This window comes from Saccoglossus kowalevskii, chromosome 8, assembly GCF_978046115.1.
Source record: "Saccoglossus kowalevskii chromosome 8, keSacKowa6.1, whole genome shotgun sequence".
In the NCBI taxonomy this organism is placed as follows: Eukaryota; Metazoa; Hemichordata; class Enteropneusta; family Harrimaniidae; genus Saccoglossus; species Saccoglossus kowalevskii.
The window spans coordinates 26,475,898-26,503,295 of NC_140648.1; the positions used below are offsets into that span (position 1 = coordinate 26,475,898).

General features: G+C 34.6%; 1 protein-coding gene across 1 annotated transcript; it reads right to left on the reverse strand.

Annotated features, from left to right (window-relative positions):
- Positions 1-409: 409 nt before the first annotated feature.
- On the reverse strand, positions 410-25,610 carry LOC100374692 (fatty acid synthase-like). Its single transcript, XM_085502426.1, has 26 exons — positions 25,456-25,610; positions 21,195-21,360; positions 20,846-20,998; positions 20,581-20,754; positions 19,799-19,999; positions 19,489-19,611; positions 16,374-17,076; positions 15,472-15,673; positions 15,012-15,201; positions 14,339-14,568; positions 13,549-14,044; positions 11,941-12,132; positions 11,101-11,361; positions 10,349-10,528; positions 8,797-10,066; positions 8,118-8,488; positions 7,543-7,872; positions 7,333-7,452; positions 6,803-6,925; positions 5,936-6,159; positions 5,404-5,557; positions 4,884-5,080; positions 4,550-4,796; positions 3,247-4,232; positions 2,629-2,880; positions 410-2,194 (listed from the first exon to the last, which is right to left on the reverse strand). Exons 2-26 carry the CDS (start codon positions 21,331-21,333, stop codon positions 2,057-2,059), a joined length of 7,656 nt encoding a protein of 2,551 aa, XP_085358552.1. The 5' UTR covers positions 21,334-21,360; positions 25,456-25,610; the 3' UTR covers positions 410-2,056.
- Positions 25,611-27,398: the final 1,788 nt, after the last annotated feature.

A 27,398-nucleotide genomic window follows, 5' to 3' on the forward strand; every position in this document is an offset into this window, starting at 1 on the left:
TCATGACAAGTTCAAAAAAAAAAAAAACATTTCAGTCAAGGAGTTGCACGACCTACTCAAAGTGTTGGCATACATTGTCAGTCATTAACTATTATTATATTAATTATACATCGCCGTAACGTCATAAGCTACAGTGCCGTAATTTTGCGGTATTTTACGGGGAATTTTCATACTACCATATAAGGAAATGCGAATTCCAAATATGGAAACTCTTTGGATTTCGGCATTCCCATGATGTATCTTTGGGACGAAAAGATGTATAATAATAATAAGGTTATTACGAGGATACCTCAAAGTATGCTGTCGCATCGACCAACGCGCATACTTTGTCTTCGTGCATACTTTGAGGTATCCTCGCAATAACCTGATATTATTTACCAAATGGCGAAGATTCAATGATTTCACTCTATTTTCTATATCAAAAAAAACATGTGTAATTTTTTTTATTTGCCAGCATGTGCATTAGACATTTAATCTTATGATCAAGACAATGTACAATTATTGACACAAAATTACCTAATACAATCGTTTCTTGTACAAAACATTTTCAAAAAAAGAGCACATATTGTACATCACAACTTTTTTATCCCCCAATTATTGTGCGTTTTGTTTTGTTTGTACCTGTATATTACAAATGAAATACACATGATTAATATATACCATACAATATTTCAAGTTTCACACACTCTTCAAAAACGGGTTTAACAAGGTAAAGTACTGACAAATTTAAAAGTTAAAGTAACAGCAAATGGTCAAATTGCTTAAAAATTTGTTTAAAATGTTGCACTGTTTCTAAAAGACTTAATTTATATAGACCAGAAAGCTTACAAGAGTACAATTTTCAACTTTCCTTCATTGACAATGTAATAGTTAAGCTTGCTTGCAATAATTTCATTTCAATATTTTGCTCTATATGCGAGCTTTTGGATAGTTTATTTTAATAGTCTTTTTTTTCTAGCATTCATATGAGACTGCAAAGTTTGTTAAGCTGTAGTTCTTAGCTATCTTATGCTTACAGGTAGTACAGGTAGTACACAGTTAATGAAAACCTTTCACTTTGATATGGGAATGTCTACAAACGCGATCTCTATATTGAAGTAGTTTACAGTTTTACATGTATATATGAAAGAGGTCGATCTAATCATTTTTAATCAAAATAAAACTAGAGAAATCACCCACCCCTCCAACAATATCAAGAGTAATGCCTACATACATTTAGATATGTATCTTAAAAAGTCTCAAAGTTTAATCTATTGTGATCTAAAATCATCAGTTATTGCAAAAAATGGAGATTACATGATTATCTACAGATGTTGTGCTATTTATATAAAACAACCTTGCAAGCCTCTTTTGTGTCTGTGACAGTGAAAACGTGACTACTAAACAAAACTATTTTTTTTTCCCATCAATGCAAGACACTATAATTTTTTCTTAGAAAGTGGTCATCATTTGAAAACTTAATGTCATAACCCTTTGAAAATGTAGTTAAAACGTACTAAAATGTACTGTAAAACCTCTAAAGTAGGGTATATAATAAAACCAATTTAATTGGGCATTAAATGTTAGGATAACTGTTTGATGAAATATATAATCTAGTTGACAGAATAATACATGTACACTACTATTGTGCTACGTGAATCTCATAAAATATTATGACTCATAATCAGCTGTACTGGTAATTGGCAAAAAATACAATAAACTATTATCTTCATCTTCTATCTATCACACTAGTGGCAGCCAAGGGTAATCAACACACTATGCTTCAACATTGGTGTATATCTGACCAGCTAATAAATTATTCATATTAATAGTTATTTCAGTAACACTCTGTTTTTGGATGAAAGTCTTAAATTATCTGACATGACAAATAAAACAATTCTACTTTCACAAATGACCCAGGGTAATCAACCCACTATTTTTCAACAATGGTGAATATTTGACCAGCAAATAAATTATTTATAATAATAGTTATTGCAGAAGCACTTTGTCCGTGGATAAAAGTCTTGGATCATCTGACTGCACAATAAAAACAATTCCAGTTTCACAGGGTAATCAACTATGTTTCAACATTGGTATATCTTTGACCAGCAAATAAATTATTCACAATAATGGCAATTTCATTGGCGCTCTGTCCTTGGATAAAAGTCGTATGATCACCGTCAATTTGATATGTAGTTATTATACCATCACAAACCTAGAAATAAAACATATTTAGCTATGATGTAACCTGTAGCAACAGATGATTTTAAAATCATTGATTATTGATTGCTAACACTTGTAGCATAATGCAAAGAGGGTTATTTCAGGAATACCATAGTAATTCATAATACGTATGATTTGTTTTGATAATGCAAGTGCATATATTTTTACAATTGTTGCATTCAGAGATGTCCTACAAGACAAACATGAATAAAAATTCCACTTTTTCAGAACAGATTTGACACTGGTCCTGGGATAATATGGTGTTGAACTGAATATTTAAGATAGTCAGAAACAATTTAAACAAGTAATGTTTTATACCAACTTAACCAACGATCCTAGCTGGCGAATAGGAATTGTGAAGCCTGCTTGTATTACATCATACAAGCAGCATGGACATGCCAGTATGCATTACCCCATGATACTCACCAGATTAAGACCATAATCTTCTCCCAGATTGTCCCCAGACTCGCTACCTGTCTTGGCTCTGAATAATAACACATCACCGCTGTATTTTGATATGGGATTGTAAGCATCACCTGCAAGCAATCTTCTGTAGAACGCCTCTGCTTCCACCATCAAAACATCCTTATCTTGCGTTGGATATACACTGACAATTTTGTTGCTCGCTAGATGCAGACGTGATTGTAAAGATTCACATGAAGCGAGTTCTTCTTTCAACTGTTGTAAGAGAAAACATTGACTGCAAGTTACAAACAAAGATGGACAAATAGATTATCTCAAGGTACATGTATGTAGCAGAATCTAGATGTGGTGTTTTATAAAACATCTCTCTACTGTCTTTTTTCAGGCAAGCAGGTATATGCTGTTGCCCTCAAGATCAGAAGCATACTATTTACTCTTATGAAAAACTGTCACAGCTGGAAAACCCTACACATCACCATGCTTAGATATCCCCATACAATTCAAGCCGTATATTAATAAATGACAAGTGTTACAATTAGTCAACAGTTAAGTTAAGTTATTTAAGATTTGTTATATAATATTAGGTAATATAGCTCTAAACTTCTACTTGCTCACACTTACCAATGTATAGTTGACTGGTATGAAGTTCTGTACAAATGCACACATTGCGGCAGTTTCAGCTTCATTCTCATCACCCACTGTGAACTTTTCTCGGTACGTCTGTGTATGTGCAGAAACATATGCATGAGAGCCATCCAATAGGATTAACTGCTCCAGTTTGCTGTCAGTGTTTTCCTGGCTCTGAAGTTGTAATGCCATTTCAAAGGCCACAGATGCACCAAAAGAGTACCCGGCAAGTCTGTAAGGTCCAACTGGCTGTGTTGCCTGCATTCTGTCAATGTAGTATTGTGCCATGCTTTCTATTGTGTCTGTTGGAACATCTGGTGTACATTGAATACCATAGCATGTACATTGTAGTTTGCATGCTAAGTCCTTTAATAAAGTAACAGTGCCCTCTATAGGATGGATGATGAAAAGTGGATGATTTTCGTCATTTTCAATCTTGTGTAAATCAACAATAGTCTGTGGGGAAGGCGCAGATAACACATCGGCAGCAGTAGATCTGGTCTTTTCAACATTTATGGCAACTTGTTTAATGTCTTTCTTGGTCAGTGTAGACGCTTCACTATCCGAAAGTTCATTTAATTTATTCACTGTGAGTTGTCTGATGTCACGCATTGGCATGACAATATCGTAGTCTCGTTCCAAAGTCTGGCGAATTTCAACACCCATCAACGAATCCAGTCCCAGATCAGCTAGAGTTGTGGTAGGATTCAAAGTGGATGGGTCCTGGACTCCCAAAATATGTGCAACAGAATCAACCAAGGTGGCTTTGGTTGAAGTTTGGTCGTTCTTGACACCGGTAGATTTCTCTGCCAGTACATAGCTGGACACCACTGGATGTGATTGCACAAGGAAAGTATCAAGAACAGAGAGACAAGAACCAATTCTTTGAGGCAATGTACCGCCCACCACTGTATTATTGTCACCCATTGTGTCTTGTATGATACCGACGTCACCAATAGCACCCCACTGTATGGCCAATGCTGAGGAGTCAAATAAAAATTAAAGTACAACCAACTAGAATTGAGATTGAAATTACAGTATTTTATAAACCTGCAAACACATTAATCCAATTAATTATTTATTTTGTTTATATCTAGCCTTAATTCAACAATTTTCATTTATTTCCTCTATGCAAATTAACACTTTTTATTTGTTTGATGTATGTAAATAAACACTTTTCCATTTGCTTGACCTACACGAAAAAACACTTTTTATTAGTTGATGCAAATCAACACTTTTCATTTGTTTGGCTTGTGAAAATTAATGCTTTTCATTTGTAATTTATTTAGTTACTAACCTGGATATCCATCATAATATCTCTTTTCACATATTCTTTCCATGGCGGAGTTTGCAAATCCATAATTAGTCTGTCCAGCGTTGCCACGTCCACTCACAATGGAAGAATACACAACAAACCAGTCCATACTTTCAGCACAGAGCTTACGAGTAGCTTGGTCCAGATTGCATGTACCAACATACTTGGCAGCACAGACTGATTGGAAAGTCTCAGGAGTTTGGTTTTCAAATAAGCCATCCTTCAAAACCTGGAGGACACAAAAGGGTATTTTTGTTATGTCATTTCTGTCATGAGAATAGATTTGTTATAATTGGACTGATTTTACAATATTTACCATTGCAAGATGAAATAGTCCTCCTATGGGTGCAATCTGGCTGGAGTCTTCTATTAGTTTCTCAGCTCCATCACATTCAGTTATGTCTACAGTCGAGATGGTGACATGGACACCAAGGTTACGCCATTGTTTCACACACCGACTCTGATAGCCATTGCGAATACCTGATCTAGATGTCAGCACAAGGTGAAGTGCTCCTACAAACAAGTCAGAAATTATCATTTGATAAAAAAAATAATTTAATTGGTAATTTCTCATTTACCTAAACATCACAACAATTGGACTCTGAGTTAGTTTTAGAGATGAAAAATAATCCCCGTCATTTAATTTTTCATATTTATGAGACAAAATTAATTGTTATGGTTATTTTGTTCATACTTTTGTTTGTAGACAGGGAAGAATTTTTGTAATCAAAGATGTTGCCCACCCTTACAGATTTATTTGTTTTTCCATACGAGGATCACCATCTTATATGTCATAATGTACATAATTGCAATTCTCAACAAATAAAATCACCTACCTCTCTCAACTAGCCAGTTAGCTAACTCTAAACCAAACCCTCCAAGACCACCGGTTATGATGTAGGTTTTCTTGGGGTGACACACACTACGTGATATTGCAGGCATTTGTACAGGGCTGGGAACAGTTACACAACCAGATTCTTCATTGCAAACCTGTGAAAACATTATTTGAATAATAAAAAATGATATATTAGTATTATTGTTGTGAATTTGTGAACTATTCAATAAGATCCAGAAAAAAATGTTCTGCTCAATTCCAAAACCCATTTACATACATTTTTGGTTAGTTTTATTTTAAAATTTCTTTAATTTTCTGAAATTCTGACAAAAAGTACAAAAAAATATTCGTGAACAGAAACATAAAAGTTTGTTTTCTGACTTTGTTACTACAATAACTGGTTTAAAAAAATGAAATCAGATAAAAATCCTCTATATACTAACAGCAAATTTCAATCTACATAAATAATTCAGTTGACCAGTTAAAATCAGTAAAAATGGTTATTCTAAATCATAAATAAATCAAATACCAACCTGGATTAGCACTTTACCAATATGTTTGCCTTGTGCCATATATCGAAAAGCGCCCTCAACATTATCATGTGTAAATACTGTTGTTTTTAGTGGTTGTACAGCTCCAGATTCAATTCCCTGAGAGACTAAATCATAAACCGACTGCCAGTCTGGGTTGTCACCTTCGAACAGGGCATCCAGCAAGATACCATGGAATGTTACATTACGCAAAAACAGAGACATACCTAAAATAAACAGAGATTATCATGTAAATATATTAAATATACTAAATATTACAGATTGTGTATGTGCATTCTGCCAGTACAGATTTTTGATATAATTGATGTGAACTAAGTATTAACACTTTAGGTATAAACTGAAAATTAGTTACCATATTGGCTCTATTTAGAAGCACATCTCCAACACAAGTGTACAAAATTACATCCACTTTAAAGTGAATCATTAAAATATGACTTATTTTGACCATAGACCCCCCATCATTAACGCTAAGCGGATGTGCTACAAAGAGCAAATAAATAGATATAACCCAATGTACTCTCCCAGTGGCAAATGTGAATGTGAGTTTTGATCTGGCTCTGATGTGCTACTACACTACTACTGTGATCCAATCATCCCAGGATACTTAGATAAACCTCGGTAGTTTCTCTTTTCTGTACATGTTGGTCTTCACACCACCAAAGTCAATGTTTTTGTTATTATTAGACAATATCTTGCACATACATGGTGCAACAACCACTGCCCTTTCATTTCATACTTGTTAAATTAGTACTGATAACATTTAAAGAGAAATGTTATTGCAAGTATCTAACACAGCTTTCAAATTAAATTTATGATATATGATTAATTTTTATACATGAGAATTCTTACCCAGCGGTGAATTATTGGAAAGGTCATATTTGCCAATTTCCAGGAATCGACCATGACGTGCCAGTAACCTGACGCTTGCCTGTAACTTCTGTTCAGCCAGTGAGTTTAAAACAACATTAACACCTACAAGATAAATTAAATACTGTTTTTAAAACATACAAAGCATGCTTGTATATTTTTTTTGTAATTAAATCAACACCAACAAAAAGGTATAAGCCTGAATAGCATTCAAAGATAACATTATGAAAAATTGCTGCAATATTATAATATAATGTTTTTAAATGATGACCATTTCCTCTTGGAATTCGCCTTAGCAGCAAAATCTAAACAAGTAATTATTATTGGTTAATGATGAAGGGGTTAGCAGAAGCCAAGTATTTGTATTTTTAGCCAAGCATTTTTATTATTTGTATTTATTTTATTTCATTTCAAAATGAATTTCTTGCTACAATGCAAGTATTTCAATTAATAGGGTGCTGGTTTTAGCTTCAAAATAATACACTAAAGTTCTTATGTAAGAGTAAGCCTACCTTTTCCCTTGGTGGCTATCAGTATCTTCTGCTCAAAGGAGGAATCTCTGGAATTACCGAAATGTTCTTCATTCATTTCTGGGAATCTTGTCATTAGGTAATCTTTCTTTTCCTGGGAACCTGAGAAAACAAGTCATGAACACATAAACAAATATTCATATTACATCTAGGGAAACCTGTTACATCAGTGTATAAAATAAAGAGTCTTACCAACTGTTGTGAATACTTGACACCCGTGATGTAGGGCCACAGAGATGGCAGCTTGTCCAACACCACCTGATCCAGAATGTATCAGAACACTCTCTCCCTTTCTCAGCTGCCCTCGAACAATCAGTGCATAGTATACCGTCGCATAGACAACGGGAACTGAGGCAGCTTCCTCCATAGTCCATGACTGCGGTATAGCCCAGGTGAAGTCTTTATCAACACTCACTGTGGTTGCTAGACCTTTAGCAGGTACAAGTCCCATCACACGCTGGCCTGCAGTGTTACGACCAGAGAATTCCATTCCCAATACACAATCATGGGAAGCAACATTACCTAATGTGCATAAAGAGATTTGCATCCGTTAACATTCCAATAAGACCAACAACAAATTTGTGTGAGGCGTAGGTTTCAAACAAAATATTGAAAGATGTGATAAAATTGGCAAAAAGAGCAATTATAGCTACAACTTCAACAGATCATATCTACAATGTTATTCAAAATCGTCAAATCAAATGAACGATTATATAATTCTCCAATACCCATACAAATAATTGTGCACATATACTTGTTCATTTTACCTGGTAGAGCATCAGGGGGTAGTTTACCAGTGGCTAACATGATGTCTCGGAAATTAAGAGATGCGTAATAAACATTACAAATCTCCTTGTTCTGACCAAGGGATTCTGACGTTGCATATCTCAAAGGTGATGCGATCCATTTCAGTGAGCTGAGATCACCACGTGTCAGTACATTAACATATGCATGTGGTGTCAAGATGGTGCTGGATTTAGTGGCAGTGCTGAACGGCACGTGACGAAATGATCCCCATTCGCCATCACGGTAAATATTCATAACTAAGTCTTGTTGCATTATCTTTTCCAATGTTTTGTCATTGTCATTCAGGTCAAGTAGTTTTGTGTCATTCTCCAGACTAGCATTGAGGATGCATCTGTGAAGAAAAGAATCAATACTGAGCCTTCGTGTTGACATAGTAGAATTATATAATGACAATTATATTTGGTTTTGAAGTCATATGGTTCAATAAAAATTGATAAAACAAAATTAAATAATGTAATCAGCGATGCATTTATAGGAAAACAAAGCAAATCTTCTTAAAAATATATGTTAAACTCAAAATACTACACGAGTCCAGAATTGTTTGCAAAAACCAAAAATCAGTTTGGTTTTGCTGCGTTACAAAATAACCAGTAGCCATATGCACTAATAAATAGCAAACAAGGTTACGCCAATTCATACCTAAGTCTATTTCCACCAGGTTCCTGCTTCAAACAGTTAATCATACCAACGATCCCAGAATCCATTGCACCATCAACCAGCAGCCAAATCGTATCTTTCGCATGCTTCTCTTGAAAGTTTGAAATTGTCTCCTTCAAGGTGTCTACCCACTCATAGTTAGCGCCATTCACTGCCAAGACGTAGGACTCCTCAGTAAAAGAAACTTGCTTGCGACACAAGAAGATGGTGGACTGCAAACCATCAGATTTTTGAGAAACAATCTCAAAATTGGCTAGCTCTAAAACCTTCACCCATTGGTCCTCGGTAAGAAAGATTTCATACTGTCGCTTCAATGAATTGTTATTAGAAATATCCTGGGATAAGATCTCTAAAACTGCAGGAACTGCAAAGTTTGTAGTTCTCTCATGTAAAAGTAGAAACCCACCATCTACCAAAGTTGATGAGATGTTACTCAGAGCTGAGGGAATGTTTGACACTCTGGCAAGGCCCTCAGCAATAACAAGATCTGATGAATTGACATCACTGGGTGGAGATTCAGAAAGATCCCATTTCATTGTTGAGACACCAAACTGTTGGAACTCCTCCTCTTTCAATGACATGACCTCTTCGGATTGATTGCTCACAGTATAGTCAAGCTGCAGCAGTGGATGTGAATTCAATGCAGGAACCACTTTGCTGTAGAAGCCACTTCCCCTAACACCAACTTCCATGATCTTCATCTTCATGCCTGGTGTGTTCTCCATCACCACATCAAGACAATTCTTCAGATATCTCCCATTAGTCAGAACGCTCAGTAACTTATCATTCTGTACCAGATCAGAATTGAGGTCCAGTTTATTCCGGACGTCTTCTGTAAATGATTCACTCATCTCCACATTGTAGATTTCAGTCATAACCTTCATCAATCCACACTGAGGATCCTGCGTGTATTTATTTATGTCGTCAATAACAATCAGTCTGGATTTCATTTCATTCGTCATCTCCTGCATCAGTTTGGAGTTTGGGACATCAATCTGTTGCTGTTGACATTTTTCTTGGACCTGGAATAACAGATCTATGGCATACTTCTCACACACCTTCTGGTATCTCACCAATTCTGCATCACCTTCTGCAATTTGGTTCTCGGAATATGGTATGAATAGAGATCTCTCTAGTGTTGGTGGAGTTTGTTGTTGTTGACGTCTGGGAGCCACAGTAGCATGCAGACCATTTATCTCTATACCACCAGCAATGCATCTATCAGTGTATGTACCAACAGTCACCTTCACTTCTGTAAAAGAAATAGCAAAACTTCATTATTATATAATCCATCAAATGAGACAAATTTTAATTCGGAGAACATCCATTTATGTTTCTGAGGATACACAATGTAAATATCTGAATTCTGCTTTCGAATATTAGCAGTCAGTACAATGTAAAGTGAAGTCAGTCTACAATATGAGTACTTAAATACACATTAACAACTGCATCACATGACTGCATGGCACTGTCCCACAACTTGTATACACCTTTAAAAACACTTTTTAGTGAATATTACAATAGTTTTACCTACCAGTCTGTTCACCATGCTCGCAGATCACCCTCTTGAGATGTTCAACAGGATCTATTCGGATTGATCTAATTCTTGTTGGTAATCTAAGGCTCCTGCCGGGCTGTCGTAAAATCTGTATTTGTAGCATGGTGTCAGTAAACGATACCCAGTTACCATTCCATGCAAGCATTCCTTGGTTGCCTGCAATAATCAAAAGTAAGAATGCAAGGTAATAGTATACATACATGTAAACAGAGCGCATTATGAATATTTATGATGAGTTAGGATGTCACAGGAATACACAGCACATGATATATGATTAGCGTTAAGACCTCACAAATATGCAAGATTTGAACGATTTATATTCTAAATGCCCCCACCCCCCGTGGCTTTCATGGCACGTGTATACAAAGGGCGTTTTATATTTATATATAATTTCTAAAAAAAGTTATGCACTTGCAGCATTTTCATGGAAGCATGCAATGCTGCATATGATATCTTTCTGCATAGATTGACTCTCTTGAAAATGTGGATATATGTATTGGGCATCCTATTATATTAATATACTTCACTATTTCCATGATGTTTTTATCCATAAGAATGGCAAACAATTCCACCTTAATCTAAGACTGTCAAATTGGTTTACAAATAGTTATAATACTGGTCCCACCATTGGTCATTCAGAAAGCATGCTAAAAATCAGAAATAGTTTTGGAGTGCATTTCTATAATAAAGGGTTCATATATAGCAAATCTAAATGCATGTACACCTACCAGAATTATCAGCACGGGTTATCCCTTGAAAAGTTGCTCCATAATCATATCCTCTGAGTCTGAGTTCTTTGTATACATCACTAGCAGACAACTCCAATAATCCAGTATCTACTGTACTGCCTTCTTCGTCCTCCAAGACATCAAGGATTTCCAATGGCTCACCGGCAATTTCTACTTTGCCAGATACACATAACTGATTGCTTTCAGAAACCTCAAATATCCCGGTAGTCGGTGCTAGACATACTTCCAGAGTCACTTCTCCTGTAATTTAATGGGATACATTCAGTAACATATTAAATGAGGTGATATATATATATATATATAAGTATATATCTTAAACATATAAAATCACACTGTAGAGCTGTTCCATTGCTTCATGTGAAAGGCACTGTGAACTAATTTCATCCCTATTTCACTTCAACCATTTATTATATATCTTTCTGGTGTGTATTGTCTTTACAAACTTATTATATGTTCAATCTGTTGAATGCCAGTCAGTTTTTGACACCATTTACAAAATTATACCCTTAATTTTTTTTAGATTTGTTTCAAAATTTTGATCTGTAAACCTGTAGACAATAGAAAATGATGTCCATTTGTCCGTACAAAGGCAAATATTACACCAAAACATATGGTGTCAAGGGGTTAAAGGGTGCAGATGCTGACATTTTAGTCATGTTTACCCCCATGTAGAATTTGACTCCATAAAACATGGATTAAAAAAATTTAAATAAATAAAAAGCGGCAAAAACACTGCTCCTTCCATAACTGCCCGTAAAATTACTATGAAGTGTTGTCAAGAATTCGAACTAGGTTTTGAATTTTGAATCATAATCTTACCTTGACTTGGCAAAATTGTAGCTCTATGTATGGTGACATCTTCAAAGACCACTGGAATCTGTTGGTATGGTAACCCACGTATTTTAGCCAGAGTTTTCCATGCAAGTTGAAGGTATCCTGTGGCTGGGTATAACACTCTGCCATCAATGCAGTGATCACGCAGATAATGGTCTTCTGATGATGGTGATACATCTAGAGAACCGGGAAAATAATAGCGAGTTGTTACAGAGTGAAGGACTTACTGAAAATAATCCTATGTAATGTACTCAAATAATCCTACAATTCATGATTTATTAACATTATTATTATACACACTTTTGTAGCTCTCTTTACTAAGTCTCTCAGTGCTTTACAGAAAAAATCAAACAAAAATATACACAAAAACAAAATCATTTAAAACCTCAGGTCTTTTTTTAAAATAAATATTATGAATCAAGACAATTTAATTTGTTTAAATTTCTTTCAAGAGTCTTACATTCTATACTTCTATGTATTTATTCTGTGGTTTGTAAATGCCAGAATTTTTATAATCTGTGAGCATTCATCCATGCAAGACATTTAGCAAAAAGGATCACTATTCCTTGAAGTTAAATTACCAGTTTACCTTACGATTAATAAATGTTTATTGTTATATATTTTAAATGAAATTATTTAGGCTATCTGATTTTGAAACAAATTGTCATGGACATGCATCCTAACATGTATAAAGTACATGTATGTGCCAAATTTGAATGAAAACTGACAGAGCACGTCCATAAAAAAACAAAACAAGATGCCTGCCAGTCGACCATCTTTGATCCAATTGCGAAATAAATCGTCATGGACATGTATCCTAACATGTATAATCTATGTACCAAGTTTGAATGACAACTGACAAAGCATGTCCAAAATACAACATTTTCAAAAAACAAGATGGCTGCCAGTCGGCCATTTTGAATCGAATCGCTAAACCACTGCATGTGCATATGTCCCACATAAGGTGCTAGGCACATGCAAAGAATGAAGGGAATCGGTCAACAGGATTCTGAAATATAACTCTGGACAGACTGACGCATGGACGGACGGACAGACAGACTCAGGAACTCACGGACGGTCAGGACATGTATCCTAACATGTATGATATATGTACTAAATTTGAATGAAAACTGACAAAGCATGTCCAAAATATGACATTTTCAAAAAACAAGATGGCTGCCAGTCGGCCATCTTTGATCCAATTGTGAAATAAATCGTCATGGACATGTATCCTAACATGTATAATCTATGTACCAAGTTTGAATGAAAACTGACAAAGCATGTCCAAAATACAACATTTTCAAAAAACAAGATGGCTGCCAGTCGGCCATTTTGAATCGAATCGCTAAACCACTGCATGTGCATATGTCCCACATAAAGTACTAGGCACATGCAAAGAATGAACGGAATCGGTCCAAGGGATTCTGAGATATGACTCCGGACGGACGCATGGACGCACAGACGCACGGACGCACGGATGCACAGAGACCGAATTATAAGTCCCCGTTTTCGGACTTCGTCCGAACGGGGACTAATAAAGATCTTGACAAGTTATCACATGGCTGTATTTCATAATATATGGGATAAACTTACCAATAATGTACGAGACCACTGCATTACTCTGCCCACTTCCCGTAGAGAAATCTTTGGCTTTCGGGACATGCCATTGCTGTGAGTGGTCCCAATGGATCAACGGAGCGATGGATGGTGTATTTCTCATTACTGGATACTGCACTTCTGGGAATAGTTTGTTGATGTTTAATGTCATTCCACTGAGGTAACATTTCCCAATGTTAGACAAGAAGAATTCAAGATTGTTTGGGTAGTTGCGTTTCATTAGTCCAATAAAGGCACAGTTTGAACTGAGAGAGCGTTTCAGAATAGCTTGCAGCAGGCAATGAGGGGAGACTTCAATTGTGATAGCATTGGATGGTACATGAGACAAGGCTTCTTGAAATAGCACAGGATTGACCAGATTATTTACATGGTAGTCAGCTGAGCTATACTTGGCTAGTTTGGTGTTCCATTTGTCTTGTGGAATAGAGGAACTGATCCATCGTGGTGATCTCTCACGAGGGTTTTTGATAACCTGTAATGAAATATACATTACAATATTTAATAATTCAAGACTAAAAACAAAACTGGAAATTGGGTGGGGTATCCTGATCCAAATCTGACATAATTCCACTACAATAAGTTGAAAACCTGTTGTATATTTCAAAGGCTCCCAGTAAAACAGAGGTTACAGTAGAGCTTGAAATGCGAAGGTTATCTTGCATATTGACTGGCAATAGAAAATAATTATAAAAAAAAAAACACATTCACATTTTTCTATTTTCCATTTGTTCACAAGTTTCTAGAATTACTCAAGTATTATTATTACCTTTGTTAAAGCATTTTTCAGATTTGGTGCAATCTGGGCCATGTAGTAGGAGTGGAAGGCAACATTGGAACTGTTTACTTCTTTAGCAAATATGCCTTGTTGTTTCAGATCACTAACAAAGTCAGCAACTTTAGCTTTTGGTCCTGATATTGTGACAGTGTCTTCTGCATTATGACATGCAGCAACCACGCCATCAGGACACATCTGTTTGGCTTCTTCCCAAGTTAAACCTAAAATTAGAACAAAAATAAGTCTGAACTTTCCTTCAGAAGATTGAGACAAAAATACCCAAATTTTTTGAGTAAAAACTGAAAAGTTACTCAAATTGTTTGTTGGCTTCAAAATTAGGGTTCAATTTCTAGAATTATTGTAGAATATTATAAGAAAAAATGGCCAACAAATTTGAGCAAGAAAGCCTGGTGGTGAAAAGGTTAAAAACAAAATAGTGATAAAAAACAAATACACAGAATATTTGTTCAAGTACAAGTTGAGGGTGCTATACCTAAATTCAAGGGCAAAATATCAAAGCATTGACAGCTTACTACAGCAAGTTCTCAAAAACAGGAAAACAACAGAGAGAAAAAACAAATACATGAATTATTTGTTCTAGTACATGTTGAGGGCGCCATACCTAAAACCACAAAGTAAAAATGGGAGTATATGGTTAACTTACCAACAGCAGCCATGCCACCAGCAGGTAGTTCAGCATCAATCACACACTTGCCTCTCCAGTAAGCAGCAAGAACAGTCTCTTCAGCTGTAAGGCAGCCATCAGCATAACCACAACCTAACTCACCAACTGAATGTCCAATAATACCATCAGGTTCCACACCCATGGATTTTAAGAGGTCTACCAAACCGACCTGAAAGTGACAAATGCTCACATCACTTTGATTGAATAATATGTCAACACACTAACTTATTTAAGCACAAATGTATGGGTGAACATTGACAGATCGAAACCTTACATTAGCATTTCATCACTAGAAGGAAAAAGGTACTAAACAGACAGACAAAGATGAAAGATCAATAACAATTGCCATTACTTATAATCCCTGGACCAGTATTCACAGCATTTGTTTTGACAACTATCAAAATTTATTTGTAGAAATGTGAGAATCACCCTTTCTCACCTGAATAGCAGCAAGTCCTACAAATGACTTGATCACATCTTTATAGGTATTTTCATCACTGCCCATTATCGTGTCGTACACATTGATGTCTGTGTCTTTTAATGCCTCTGTACATTTCAAGATAGATTTCCTATAAGTGTTTAGTTTCATCAAGTCTTTACCCATGCCTTGCCACTGTGTACCCATACCAGAAAATACGTACCTAATACAGAAAACACAAAACACATTATTAGTCTTCAACTTCAGTTGAAAGGTCACACACATACTGGCATTGGAATATTGATCAATAACAGCATTGAAGTCATTAAATATGACAGAAAAACAAATGTATTCAGTATAATTCATCTCCCCTAATGCACATTACACTTTAAGTAATTTAGAAACTTTACTGACTCAAAATGAAAAATCAATTTCTATATGCCAATTATAGTAATGCAACTGAAAGCAAACTGATGGAATTATACTGGGAATAATACAACATATTTTGTATTCAAAGTATATTATTCCATATGGTAGATTTTGGAAATCAAATTAGCAATACAAAATATTGAAATTCTATTGAAATTCCATTTTTCCCAATGATTTTGGCATTTTCGTAGAGGCTCTTATCATGCGATGTGTTAAAATGAATAAAAAATATTTTTGATTAATATATTAAAGCAGGGGAGTCGCCACCTGCACATGCGTCAGATGGCCATAGCGTGTCATTGTTTACAAACAAGCGTCTACCCATGAGCCTTTGCGTTTTTAGCGTGTGTTGTTATCATTGCTTGGGACTCAATTCCCGCGCGTGTGCAGGTGACGACCCTCCTGCTTTAAGCCACAAATTGCGTTGTAACATAAATAAATTAATTGCATTACATATAATAACACAACTTTTCAAAGCTGTCTAAAGATCTCACCATATCGGTCGAGGCTCATTGTCAGTTATCTGTTGAGCTTCTTGTAATTTATTCTCGCTGTTTATAATCTTGTATCCTCTGTACGGGAATCCAGTTGCTGGCTGGTTGCAAACATTATTTATCAATGATACAAAATCAGGCATTTTCTCATACTCCTCAACATCAGACAGTAAATTATCCAAACCCTCCTGAGTTCGGGCACAACAGTGGAGGAGTCTAACATCGCTTTTTGGAATGTGTAACGATCTTTTGCTGTGTGGTTTAAGAATCATATGAACATTGGAACCACCAAAACCGAATGAATTAATCCCAATCAAACCATCCGGTAATTCCATAGGTTCATCTACTACTTTGAGTCTACCATCATGCAGTCCCGGTATATCAAGGTTGGCATTATTGAAATGCAGATTTGGTGGGATGATTCCTTTTTCCATGGCTAGAATTATTTTGGCAACAGCAGCAAGTCCAGCAGCAGGTTCCGGATGACCCATGTTTGATTTCACGGAACCAACAAGTAGAGGATTGTCTTTGTTTCTATCTTTACCAAAGACATCAACAATAGCGTTGATTTCTTGCGGGTCACCGACCTTTGTACCTGTACCATGTGCTTCGACATATACAACATCTTTGGGATCAACACCCGCTTCTTTGTAAACTCTTTCTACAAGTTTTTTCTGTTCAGCACCAGAAGGAAATGTAACACCTGAAACGGTAATGTAATCTATTATTTTTGTTGCATGGTTGCATATGCATGTTGTAGAATTATGCACAACTGCTATAGTTTATCTTTGAATTCAAGAGTGATTTGTCACATGACTATACAATGACCAAGTATTAGTCAAATAATCAATGTTTATACGTCAGTTGCTGCAATCTATTAATCTGGGTTGTATTTGGTTATAAAATTCAAAACACAACAGGTGAAAATCAAAGAAAGCTTAGAAAGAACTATCATGTGCTGAGAGTATTGGAGACACATTAAATATAATTCGAAATTACTTAGCTGAAAACTAATTATGCAAATCAGAAAATTAATATGAACAGATTTGAGTGAAAACTAATGAGGTCTGCGCAATGTAACAGAAAATCTATGTTTCCAAGTTTAATTGAAATGTGATTAGAACCAAAAAATTATGAATTATTATGCTTATTAGGGAATTAATATGAACAGATTTTTACCCCAAACTAATTAGGTTTGTACATTGTCCTAGAGCATCTTTGTACTAAGTTTCATTGAAATGGAATAATTAGTACTTTAGATATTAGTGTGAAAGCTTAAAATTGGTTAATTATGCAAATTAGGTAATCAATATGTACAGATTTTAACCCACAATTATCCAGGTCTGTCTATTGTCCTACAGCATCCATGTACATTCAATGATATGTGATGTTTAGTAACTGAGATATCAGTGTGAAAGTTGGTTAATTATGCAAATTAGGTGATTAATATGCACAAATATTTACCGGAAACTAATTTGGTCTGCATAATTCTAGATTCATTGAAATGTGATGATTAGTACTTTAGATATCAGTAGAAAAGCTGAAAAATAATTATGCAAATTAGTTAATTAATATGCATATTTATTTGCCCTAAAACTAATCAGGTCTCTGCATAGTCCTAAAGGATCTATGTACCAAGTTTCATTGAAATGCAATGATTAGTACTTGAGATACCCGTGGAAAAGCTGAAAATTAACTAATTATGCAAATTAGGTGATTAATATGCACAAATATTTATCGGAAACAATCAATCTCTGCATACTAATAGTCCTTTAGTATGTAAGTATCAAGTTTCATTGAAATGTAATGCTCACTACTTATATCAAATGCTGAAAATTAATTAATTATGCAAATTAGGTAATTAATATGTACTGATATTACCATAAAAACTATCAGGTCTGTGCAGTGTCATATGACATCTATGTACCAAGTTTCATTGAAATGTGATGATTAGTACTTATATCAAATGCTGAAAATTAATTAATTATGCAAATTAGGTGATTAATATGCACAAAAATTTACCGGAAACTAATTTGGTCTGCATAATTCTAGATTCATTGAAATGTGATGATTAGTACTTTAGATATCAGTAGAAAAGCTGAAAATTAATTATGCAAATTAGTTAATTAATATGCATATTTATTTGCCCTAAAACTAATCAGGTCTCTGCATAGTCCTAAAGGATCTATGTACCAAGTTTCATTGAAATGCGATGATTAGTACTTGAGATACCCGTGGAAAAGCTGAAAATTAACTAATTATGCAAATTAGGTGATTAATATGCACAAATATTTATCGGAAACAATCAATCTCTGCATACTAATAGTCCTTTAGTATGTAAGTATCAAGTTTCATTGAAATGTAATGCTCACTACTTATATCAAATGCTGAAAATTAATTAATTATGCAAATTAGGTAATTAATATGTACTGATATTACCATAAAAACTATCAGGTCTATGCAGTGTCATATGACATCTATGTACCAAGTTTCATTGAAATGTGATGATTAGTACTTATATCAAATGCTGAAAATTAATTAATTATGCAAATTAGGTAATTAATATGTACTGATATTACCATAAACTAATCAAAACCTAGCATTAGTTTAGAGCATGTATGTACAAAGTTTCATCAAAATCCAATGAGTGGTTGTTTAGATATCAGTGGAACAATCATGGAACAGCTAAAAATCAGCTAATTAACATGCAAATTAGGTAATTAATATGCACGGATTTTTACCAAAAACTAATCAAATTTGCGCATATGTTCAGAGCATCTATGTACCAAGTTTCATCAAAATCCAATGAGTGGTTCTCTAGATATCAGTGGAACAGTCATAGAACAGCTAAAAATCAGCTAATTATCATGCAAATTAGGTAATTAGCGAGCATGGATTTTTACCAAAACCTAATCAAATCTGCGCATTGGCCCAGAGCATCTATGCACCAAGTTTCATCAAAAACCGATGTATGGTTCTTGAGATAGCAGTGGAACAGTCGGACACACATACACACATATACACACACACAGACACACTAACTGCAAAGACTCCCATTATGTGCTTCGCACATGGGAGTCAAAAAACATTAGATGAGCATAATTTACACACTCACCTTGGTCCTTATAGCCATCAGTGTTGGTACCGCCATGGACTACTGTGGAATATACTCTCTTAGCAACAGAGGACTTCATCATTAAAATTGCAACACATCCCTCAGATCTACAATATCCATTACCTGACGATAAATTGTAGACATTTCTTTACTATAGGCTATAATTTCCATTGTTATCTCTCTCTGTTTGAATTACTATACTTACTCTTTCCCTAAAAGAGGTGCTTGTAATGCAAATGCGTTTTACAAGTGTTTTTAAGCTATCATAGTGTAAGATTTTTACGCTATATTGAATGAAATTTATGTTTACCTTGTACATCAAATGACTTGCACTGTCCCTCGGGGGACAGCATACCAAGCTTCATAAACTGCACTGATGTATTGGGTTTGACATTTATATTAAGACCAGCTACAATGGCGGCATCACACTGACCACTGCGGATAGCTTTCAGTGCATGTTCCATTGCAAGTAAACTGGATGAGCAGGCTGTGTTCAACTGATAACTTGGCCCTGTCATGATAAAATCAATATAATAATATATATAAACACTAAGTGTTCAGCTGATAGGCTTAGGATTATAACCAAATTATAACTGAACATAACTAAAATGTGATTTAAACAATTCAACTGAAAAGTTCAACCACAGATGTAATAAGCACTAAAGTGACACGCGACTCTCACAAACACTCATTACTTGAAACACTATTAAACTTAAATTATACTAGTAAGAAATTGCTCCTTGTATTTTTCTGTTTATAACCTTCAGTCATTCCTCACACCACAATCGAATATTTTACACATTTTGATACATGTTGTAGTAATAATATAATTTCTGACAGCCCATGCTCACACAAGATATTATTAGTTGAATTTGTAAACTTATTGCAGCAAAGTATCTGTGCTACTGTGCAAAGTCTGGGATCAATGTCAACAACATACTCTGCAGTACCAGTCGAAACAAATTTGCCTGGGAATATACTCAAATTTATGAAAGTTAACTCCCACAAAGAATACAGGTTTACATCCTCTGATTTCAATAACACATACATAATCACCATACATAGATTTATACAATACCCTTTGATACTCACCCTTAAAGTCAAAGAAATAGGATATTCTATTAGCAAACATGGCGGGACAACAACCAGTCATGCTGTATCCAAGTAATGTCTCAGCGTCACTGGCAATTGCATCAATTGTTTCTGATCCACTGGCACCAACAAATACACCAGTATTGGTGCCTCTCAATATCTGGGGATCAATACCTGACACAAATAATCAAACAACTCAGTCATTGGAAATTGTAGATAAAAAAAAGGGACTATAGCTGATTGTCTGTGAGGGCAGTAAACATACCTGCATCGACTATTGCTTCATAAGTTAACTCCATGAATATTCTTAGCTGTGGGTCCATGGTGTTTGCTTGCTTTGGGTGAACACCAAAAAAGGAAGCATCAAATCTGCTTAGATCTTTAATTTTGCCATTTTTCTTCGGTAAGCCATGAAGACCTAAAATGTGACACAGAAATCATCAACTTTTGTCTACTGCACACAAGTTTTAATGATTGTGTATACATTACAATAAATACAATTTATTTTAGATGCGCTTCTAATAGAATATTGATATGAATGTACATGTAAACAAGTTATTATGCATCATTTTGAAATCCAACACTAAATTTGTTTACAACAAGATATAAAATACCTGGTTCCCATCTTCTGTTATCTTCTGTTACCATGTCATCTTTGTTGATGAGATGTTGCCAGAATTCCTCCAAATTATCAGATTCTGGCAACCTGCATCCTATACCGCTAATGACAACGTCATCCATATCTGTTTCCATGATTGCCAGGAAATAGCGTTGTTAAAACTAGAAATTAATAAAAATACTTGGTTAGTTTGACAAAATCAACAAAATTTAAATTAAATTGAAGAAATATGTGGATGAATTTCAAGATGATTTAGTTGCCAATAACACATTTATTACTGCACCAAAGCCAAAGTTATCTCAGGCAATTCTGTCAAAGGCAAAAAAAAAACAGAAAAAAAAACAAATGCTATTATTTGGAAACCTTTGTAGAATTTATTTTGCAGTCTAACAAGGAGAGCTCTGTTTTATACTAGCATATTCTAATAACTTTTAGAGCAGTAAGTTTACAGTACTAAGTAGAATAGCCTGAAATAAAAATATTACAATTATAAAGTGTACGTCTCTGTGCAGGTTTTCTATCAGCATCACTGAACATAGTGCAGTGAAGTGTCCCAATTACATGTTGTTGTTTTTTTAATTTATAATACATCATAATTGAATTTTAATTTATGTCTGAATCAGCAAAATTCAGATGTGATGGTAAAATGCACCAAACACATGTACATGCATATAGTAAAATATGTACACATAAGAAGCAAGGTTTGAACCCTCAGGTGAACAGTTTTGTTGATTCAATGGGAATTTTCAGAAAACAAGAATCCATCTCTAGGCCTAGCAGCAAAGTTCAACCATCTGGTTAAAAAAATAATTATTTATGAAATTAAATATTTTCACTATTACCAGTATAGTTAGGTAGATGGTTATAAAATATCTAGGCTTGTTACGGTTGATTTAATCTTTTCACCACCAGTTCCTACAAATTCACAAAATAGTCTCGATTATAGTCTGCACTTTCCTTCAGGAAATTGGGACAAAAATAGCCAATTTTGGGGGGTAAAAACCGAAAATTGACTCAAATTTTGTCCAAAATTAGTGTTCTTTACCAGAAATATTGATAATAAATATAAGAAAAAAGTGCAGATAAATTTATACGTAAAAGAAAAAGTTAAAGCTGTAATTTAACTGTATTTTTCAGCACATAATTTTTTTTATCAGTCTTGAATAATTTAAACACCCATAATTGCCGTGCAGCAAATTTTGAGTAAATAAACATTATCATTTTTACACAGTCATGCAGTCTATATGTTGCTTTGGACTTGCATCAAACATGGGGTAGTATGACAACAAAAATTACTTTACTGTAAATCACTATAATTTTTGGCAGAAATAAAAAAATTCATGAATCTTGAAACATTCAAAAAAATTAGCACTGAGTTCCACAGCACTGAGTTCCACACAGTGACTTTTTCATAATTTTCTTCTCCCAAATGCTTATGAAAATACAAACAGTTCTAGCGACAAAAATTTAATAGTTCACGGTATATCAACTAATTTCATCTAGCCTACATACATGTAGGTGCCAAGCTAATCGGTTCCTATTTGCATATTAGAATGAGGTGACACTGTATGGTCTGATTAACTCATTTTAATATCAACAGTGCCTCAAATACTGTGGGAGGTACCCTTCTCAACTTCAAAAGAAAAAAACGTTTGATATATTGCCAAAACACTTGAGACAAGTTGAGTGAGGTCACAAAATAAAGTAATGTAACATTTTCAGATATTCTTAGCAAAGTGGATCAAATGCATTCTAGGAATAGTAGTTTTTTTTAACTATTATACAGTATACTGTAAAATGACTAATTTTTACTTGGTTTAAATTTCGCTGATTTACCATTTCAAGCATATTCAGTGGGTTTTAAATTCACGGTTTCATCATTTAGATAATGTGTTCTATGCTAAATTTTACATATTAAATGGGTTTTAATTTAGTGCATTTTTCAGTCAGCGAAATAAGCAAAATTAAAACCCAGTGAATAATTAACCCCTTTACAGTCGTCTGAGCATAACTCAACATTTAGCAACCTTGAAGCTGGCCTAAAGCTAACTTTACTTTTAAAACTGATACATATCTGATACCTATCAGTGACATAGGTAAATACTACAATGAATAAATTGAAATTATTGGTGATAGTAAAACTCATTTTAAAAAGTTTCTATGAAAAGGCAAGCCTGCTTATAGCTAGCATGGAAGTTGAAGCGTGGTGGTCGTTGCGCAGCGCGTGTTCGAATTTCATGTAAATAAACAATGTATTCTACACGCGTATACGTCGCTATACCCATATCGAACAGGGCGCGGCACGATGACTGCCGCCCTTTAAGTTACACACGACAAATTTATTTTTTATTTTTACCATTTTTTATTTATCATGTTGATTGTGATGAAAAAATATCAATTTTCAAATTAATTAACAATATAAGCAAAATATTTGTTTTTAATTTTAAATTGTGGGTTTGGTTTTATGAATTTTCACTTGGTTTCAATGCAACGCTATCTAATCCTTCAGTCTATGGTTTGGATTATAGACATAATGATTAGATAAAACACTTTTATAGATAGCTGCTATGTGATATGGAATACTGTACGGTAACCTGTACATTATGTCATTCTTGATAAACGGCAAGCACACGTGCAACAGGAAAGATGAGAACCAATCAAGATAAAACGTTTTATTGCACATATAGATGCAATTATAAAACATGCAATTGAATAAAAAATGTTGCTTCAAAGAGGTTCGCGACAATAAATGTACGTAAGACTATGATTCTTGTTAATATCAAATGATTCTCAGTTACAAAATATAATGATCGCATAATTTCAACGCTTACAGGAATGTCAAAACAGAGTTAAAACAGTATTCACATGCTGAAACAAACAAACTCCCACCCACCCACATGCATAGTTAAAATGTTATCGCTGCACAATTTCATTGTGAAAAAAAGTAAAATAAGTAGTAGAGTATGGATAGTTGAGAGAAAATATTTTCAAATATTTAGTATACAGAGGTAATGCATGAAACAAAATTTTGAATATCAATTCCAAAATGAGAATGAGTGACATTGGATCACATGATGAAAATATTAATCCTGATTGATTCATTAAAATCATACGACAAAATATGTCCTCTTTATTTAAAATAAATATGAGAGAATTATTACTATAATAAATAAGTAATGTTATCACCAATACATTAATCAACACAAATCTATAAATGTCTGTGATTGGCTGATTTCATCATACCACCATTCACACTCCTGGCATACTTTCAAAACATGATTTCAATAATTTGACTACAAGGCAACTTCCTATTGGATAATACCAAAATCACATGACTGACCATAATTAGCATATCATCATCATACTTCAGTCATTCATTGATCAGAATACAATGCACACTGCATGAAATTACATTCACTAACATATGCAATATTAATATTTGCGAGTGCCTGTGTTCGGCCGAACCTGGTTGATGCCGGGATAAACTTGCAATTATGATAGGAATATGTACACTTGTAATTTGCAAATAGAAGTCAACAAATAACAAAGATATCTGATGACTTATGGCACAAAATAAATTTTAAAGTAGTAGATAAATTATGTTTTGTAGTGCAATTAATGTTTGAGGCAGTGAGACTACAATCCTTAATGATAATGCCTAACAGATGATAGGCAAATGTTCTAATCTTTTAGCAGGATAACTTTTAACTGATTTTGTTGATTCGAAATTGCCACAGTTGCATGGTGCAGCTTTTTTGATGTGGGTCTCATAGGAATTTATTATACAATGTGAATTAAAACGGTGTTGTTTTAAACAAATTGAAATTTTCTGAATCACATTTGTTCATAAATGTCTTCATTCTTGTACGATAATCTAATTTTAGATTCAATTAACTTTGCTTCATTCTGACACTACATATAAACACCGTTCTTCAACACCGTGTTGAGGGACGGTGATATAAAGCAATTTTCTTGAAATGCTACAAATACACCGCCCTCTACGTTAAATAGCTTGCAAGTACGTCTTTGAACTTCGCACATCCTGGGACACTCTGGGGGTTAGGAGGGGGTAATGAAATTAAAATTTGAAAGACGACATTGCGAGAATAAATACAAAACTACTAACCACTATTACGCATAGACTTCACCAGAGATCGCCTCATGCTCGCTATTGGGAACATACGACGAACGATTCCGGGTGCACGAGAAAACCGATCACATTTTCTTAATTTGAACTGTTATTAAAACTGACTCACCTAGTGTTAGTCTCTCCTTGTCTGGATATTCTTGCACAAATATGCGCAGTACATGAAGCGGATATAACGACTGAGTTCTCGTCATGTTTGAAGCTAATTTATAGACTTCACTGCATACGAAATAAGCGCCTCTGATATGGTGTGATGACTTGACCGACTAAATCGACCAATCAGCGAAGGCGTTACGTCAGACGAATCGGCCACTAACCTCATGTGTTTCCGAGCATCATAGCGTGATCCCAGAGTTGGCAGGAATCTACTTTATTTATGCGAATTTGAAAATAATGAGTGAGGGGTGGGCCATTTTAATTTCCGTCGAACTTAGATGTATACGGTAATGAGATTGCATTGTTATGATGGTAATTTTTAATGTTTACTAACTTATTTCAAGCTTATACTTGCAGCAAAATCTTTTTTCCAAAATAATCATTTTTTTTTTAATTGTGTTCTCTATAATCTCTCCAATATTTTAAATGGTCCACCCCTGGAGGAAGTGTGTTGAACTCATGTACGGAATTGGGTCAACATCCGAACTGTTAGCATCTCCTTGGCACTCGGCTAAGACTTTTAAAAAAAAAAACTAAAAAAAAGAAAGAAAAGAACGTAGTTAGTAATAATGACGTTTTGGCTTAGTACTAATACACACTGTATGCTGAACGTTGCTTGGTTTGTCCCCATGAATATTTTTCCTGAAACACAAACAAGACATCCAAGGGGTTGTATCTACACGAGGCGTACAGAAACCTAATTTAGGACACCACATTCACCACTGTTTGCGCTAAAAATAATTAGTATATTTTTTTGTTATCTCCGGAATTTTACATCCACGTTCTACTCCACCAGGGCGCATCGAGGTATTGTAATGTTAAAGTGTTGGAAAATGTAATATAGTTTTTAGTACGTGTCACGGTGTGCGCTGTAAATCAATCAATACTTAGATGGACTATATATCTGCAACATGTATAGGAAATCAAAAAGAAAAAAACAAAATCATGCGAAATAATGGAATGATTGCGAAAATATTTCATTTTTTCGGGGCAAACACTGCAATATTTCGTATTTTTGTAATTGTTTTATTTTTGAAAAAACAGCAAGACTTGTCGTAAGCAAGCCTGGGAAATTCTCAAAGATATGAAAAATGAGATGTCGTCAGATTTCCAGTCCACTCTAGAATGTGTTACCTTTGCATTTCCCGGTTGCATGACATTTGCCCTTCTTCGCATTCGACTTGTGTTATGTGAGCATGTTTTGACTGCATGACCATGTCTTGACTACTGGGTGCCAGATCGCATTTTTTTAAAATTATATTCTATCGCCGGGAAGAAGAAATGTAATGTAATGTAATGTAATGTACATCATTGGTTTTATAGAATTTTCCATTATAGTTATTACCGTAACATTAAATGAGCAAAAACCTAGCGGGGAAAAAAAGTCTCACAGAAATTATATTTGCCTGCACTGTCACTGTCATGGTGTTACTCAAACAACTAAAGCGGTCTGAGATGCGCATGATTAACAGAATTGTTGTCCATGCACGGATCACGTCTTATACTCGTGATTAAGACACGATGTGAACATTATAAAACACCATTGCTGAGACGAGATTCTGAATCAGTTCAGGTGTGTGTGTTGGTAGTGCTACTGCCACATTCAAGCAAGAGTTCAAACCATTAATGATATGTGGTTATAAGTATGAAATCGTTATTGTGATACATTTATTTATTAAATAATTATATATTAAAAAAAACACGACGCGATACCTCACCATTTTACGTTTTATTTAGCATTGTCAGCCGCATTGCTGTGCAGTGCAGGTTAAGAATCGTTTCGTCCAATTGCTGCGTTTGCTGTCAATTGGGCATACTATAAATCAATCTGATTAAAATCTGATGTAGTGTACGGGCTTTAATTATTGTGGCTATAAACTTATTTTAATTTTATTT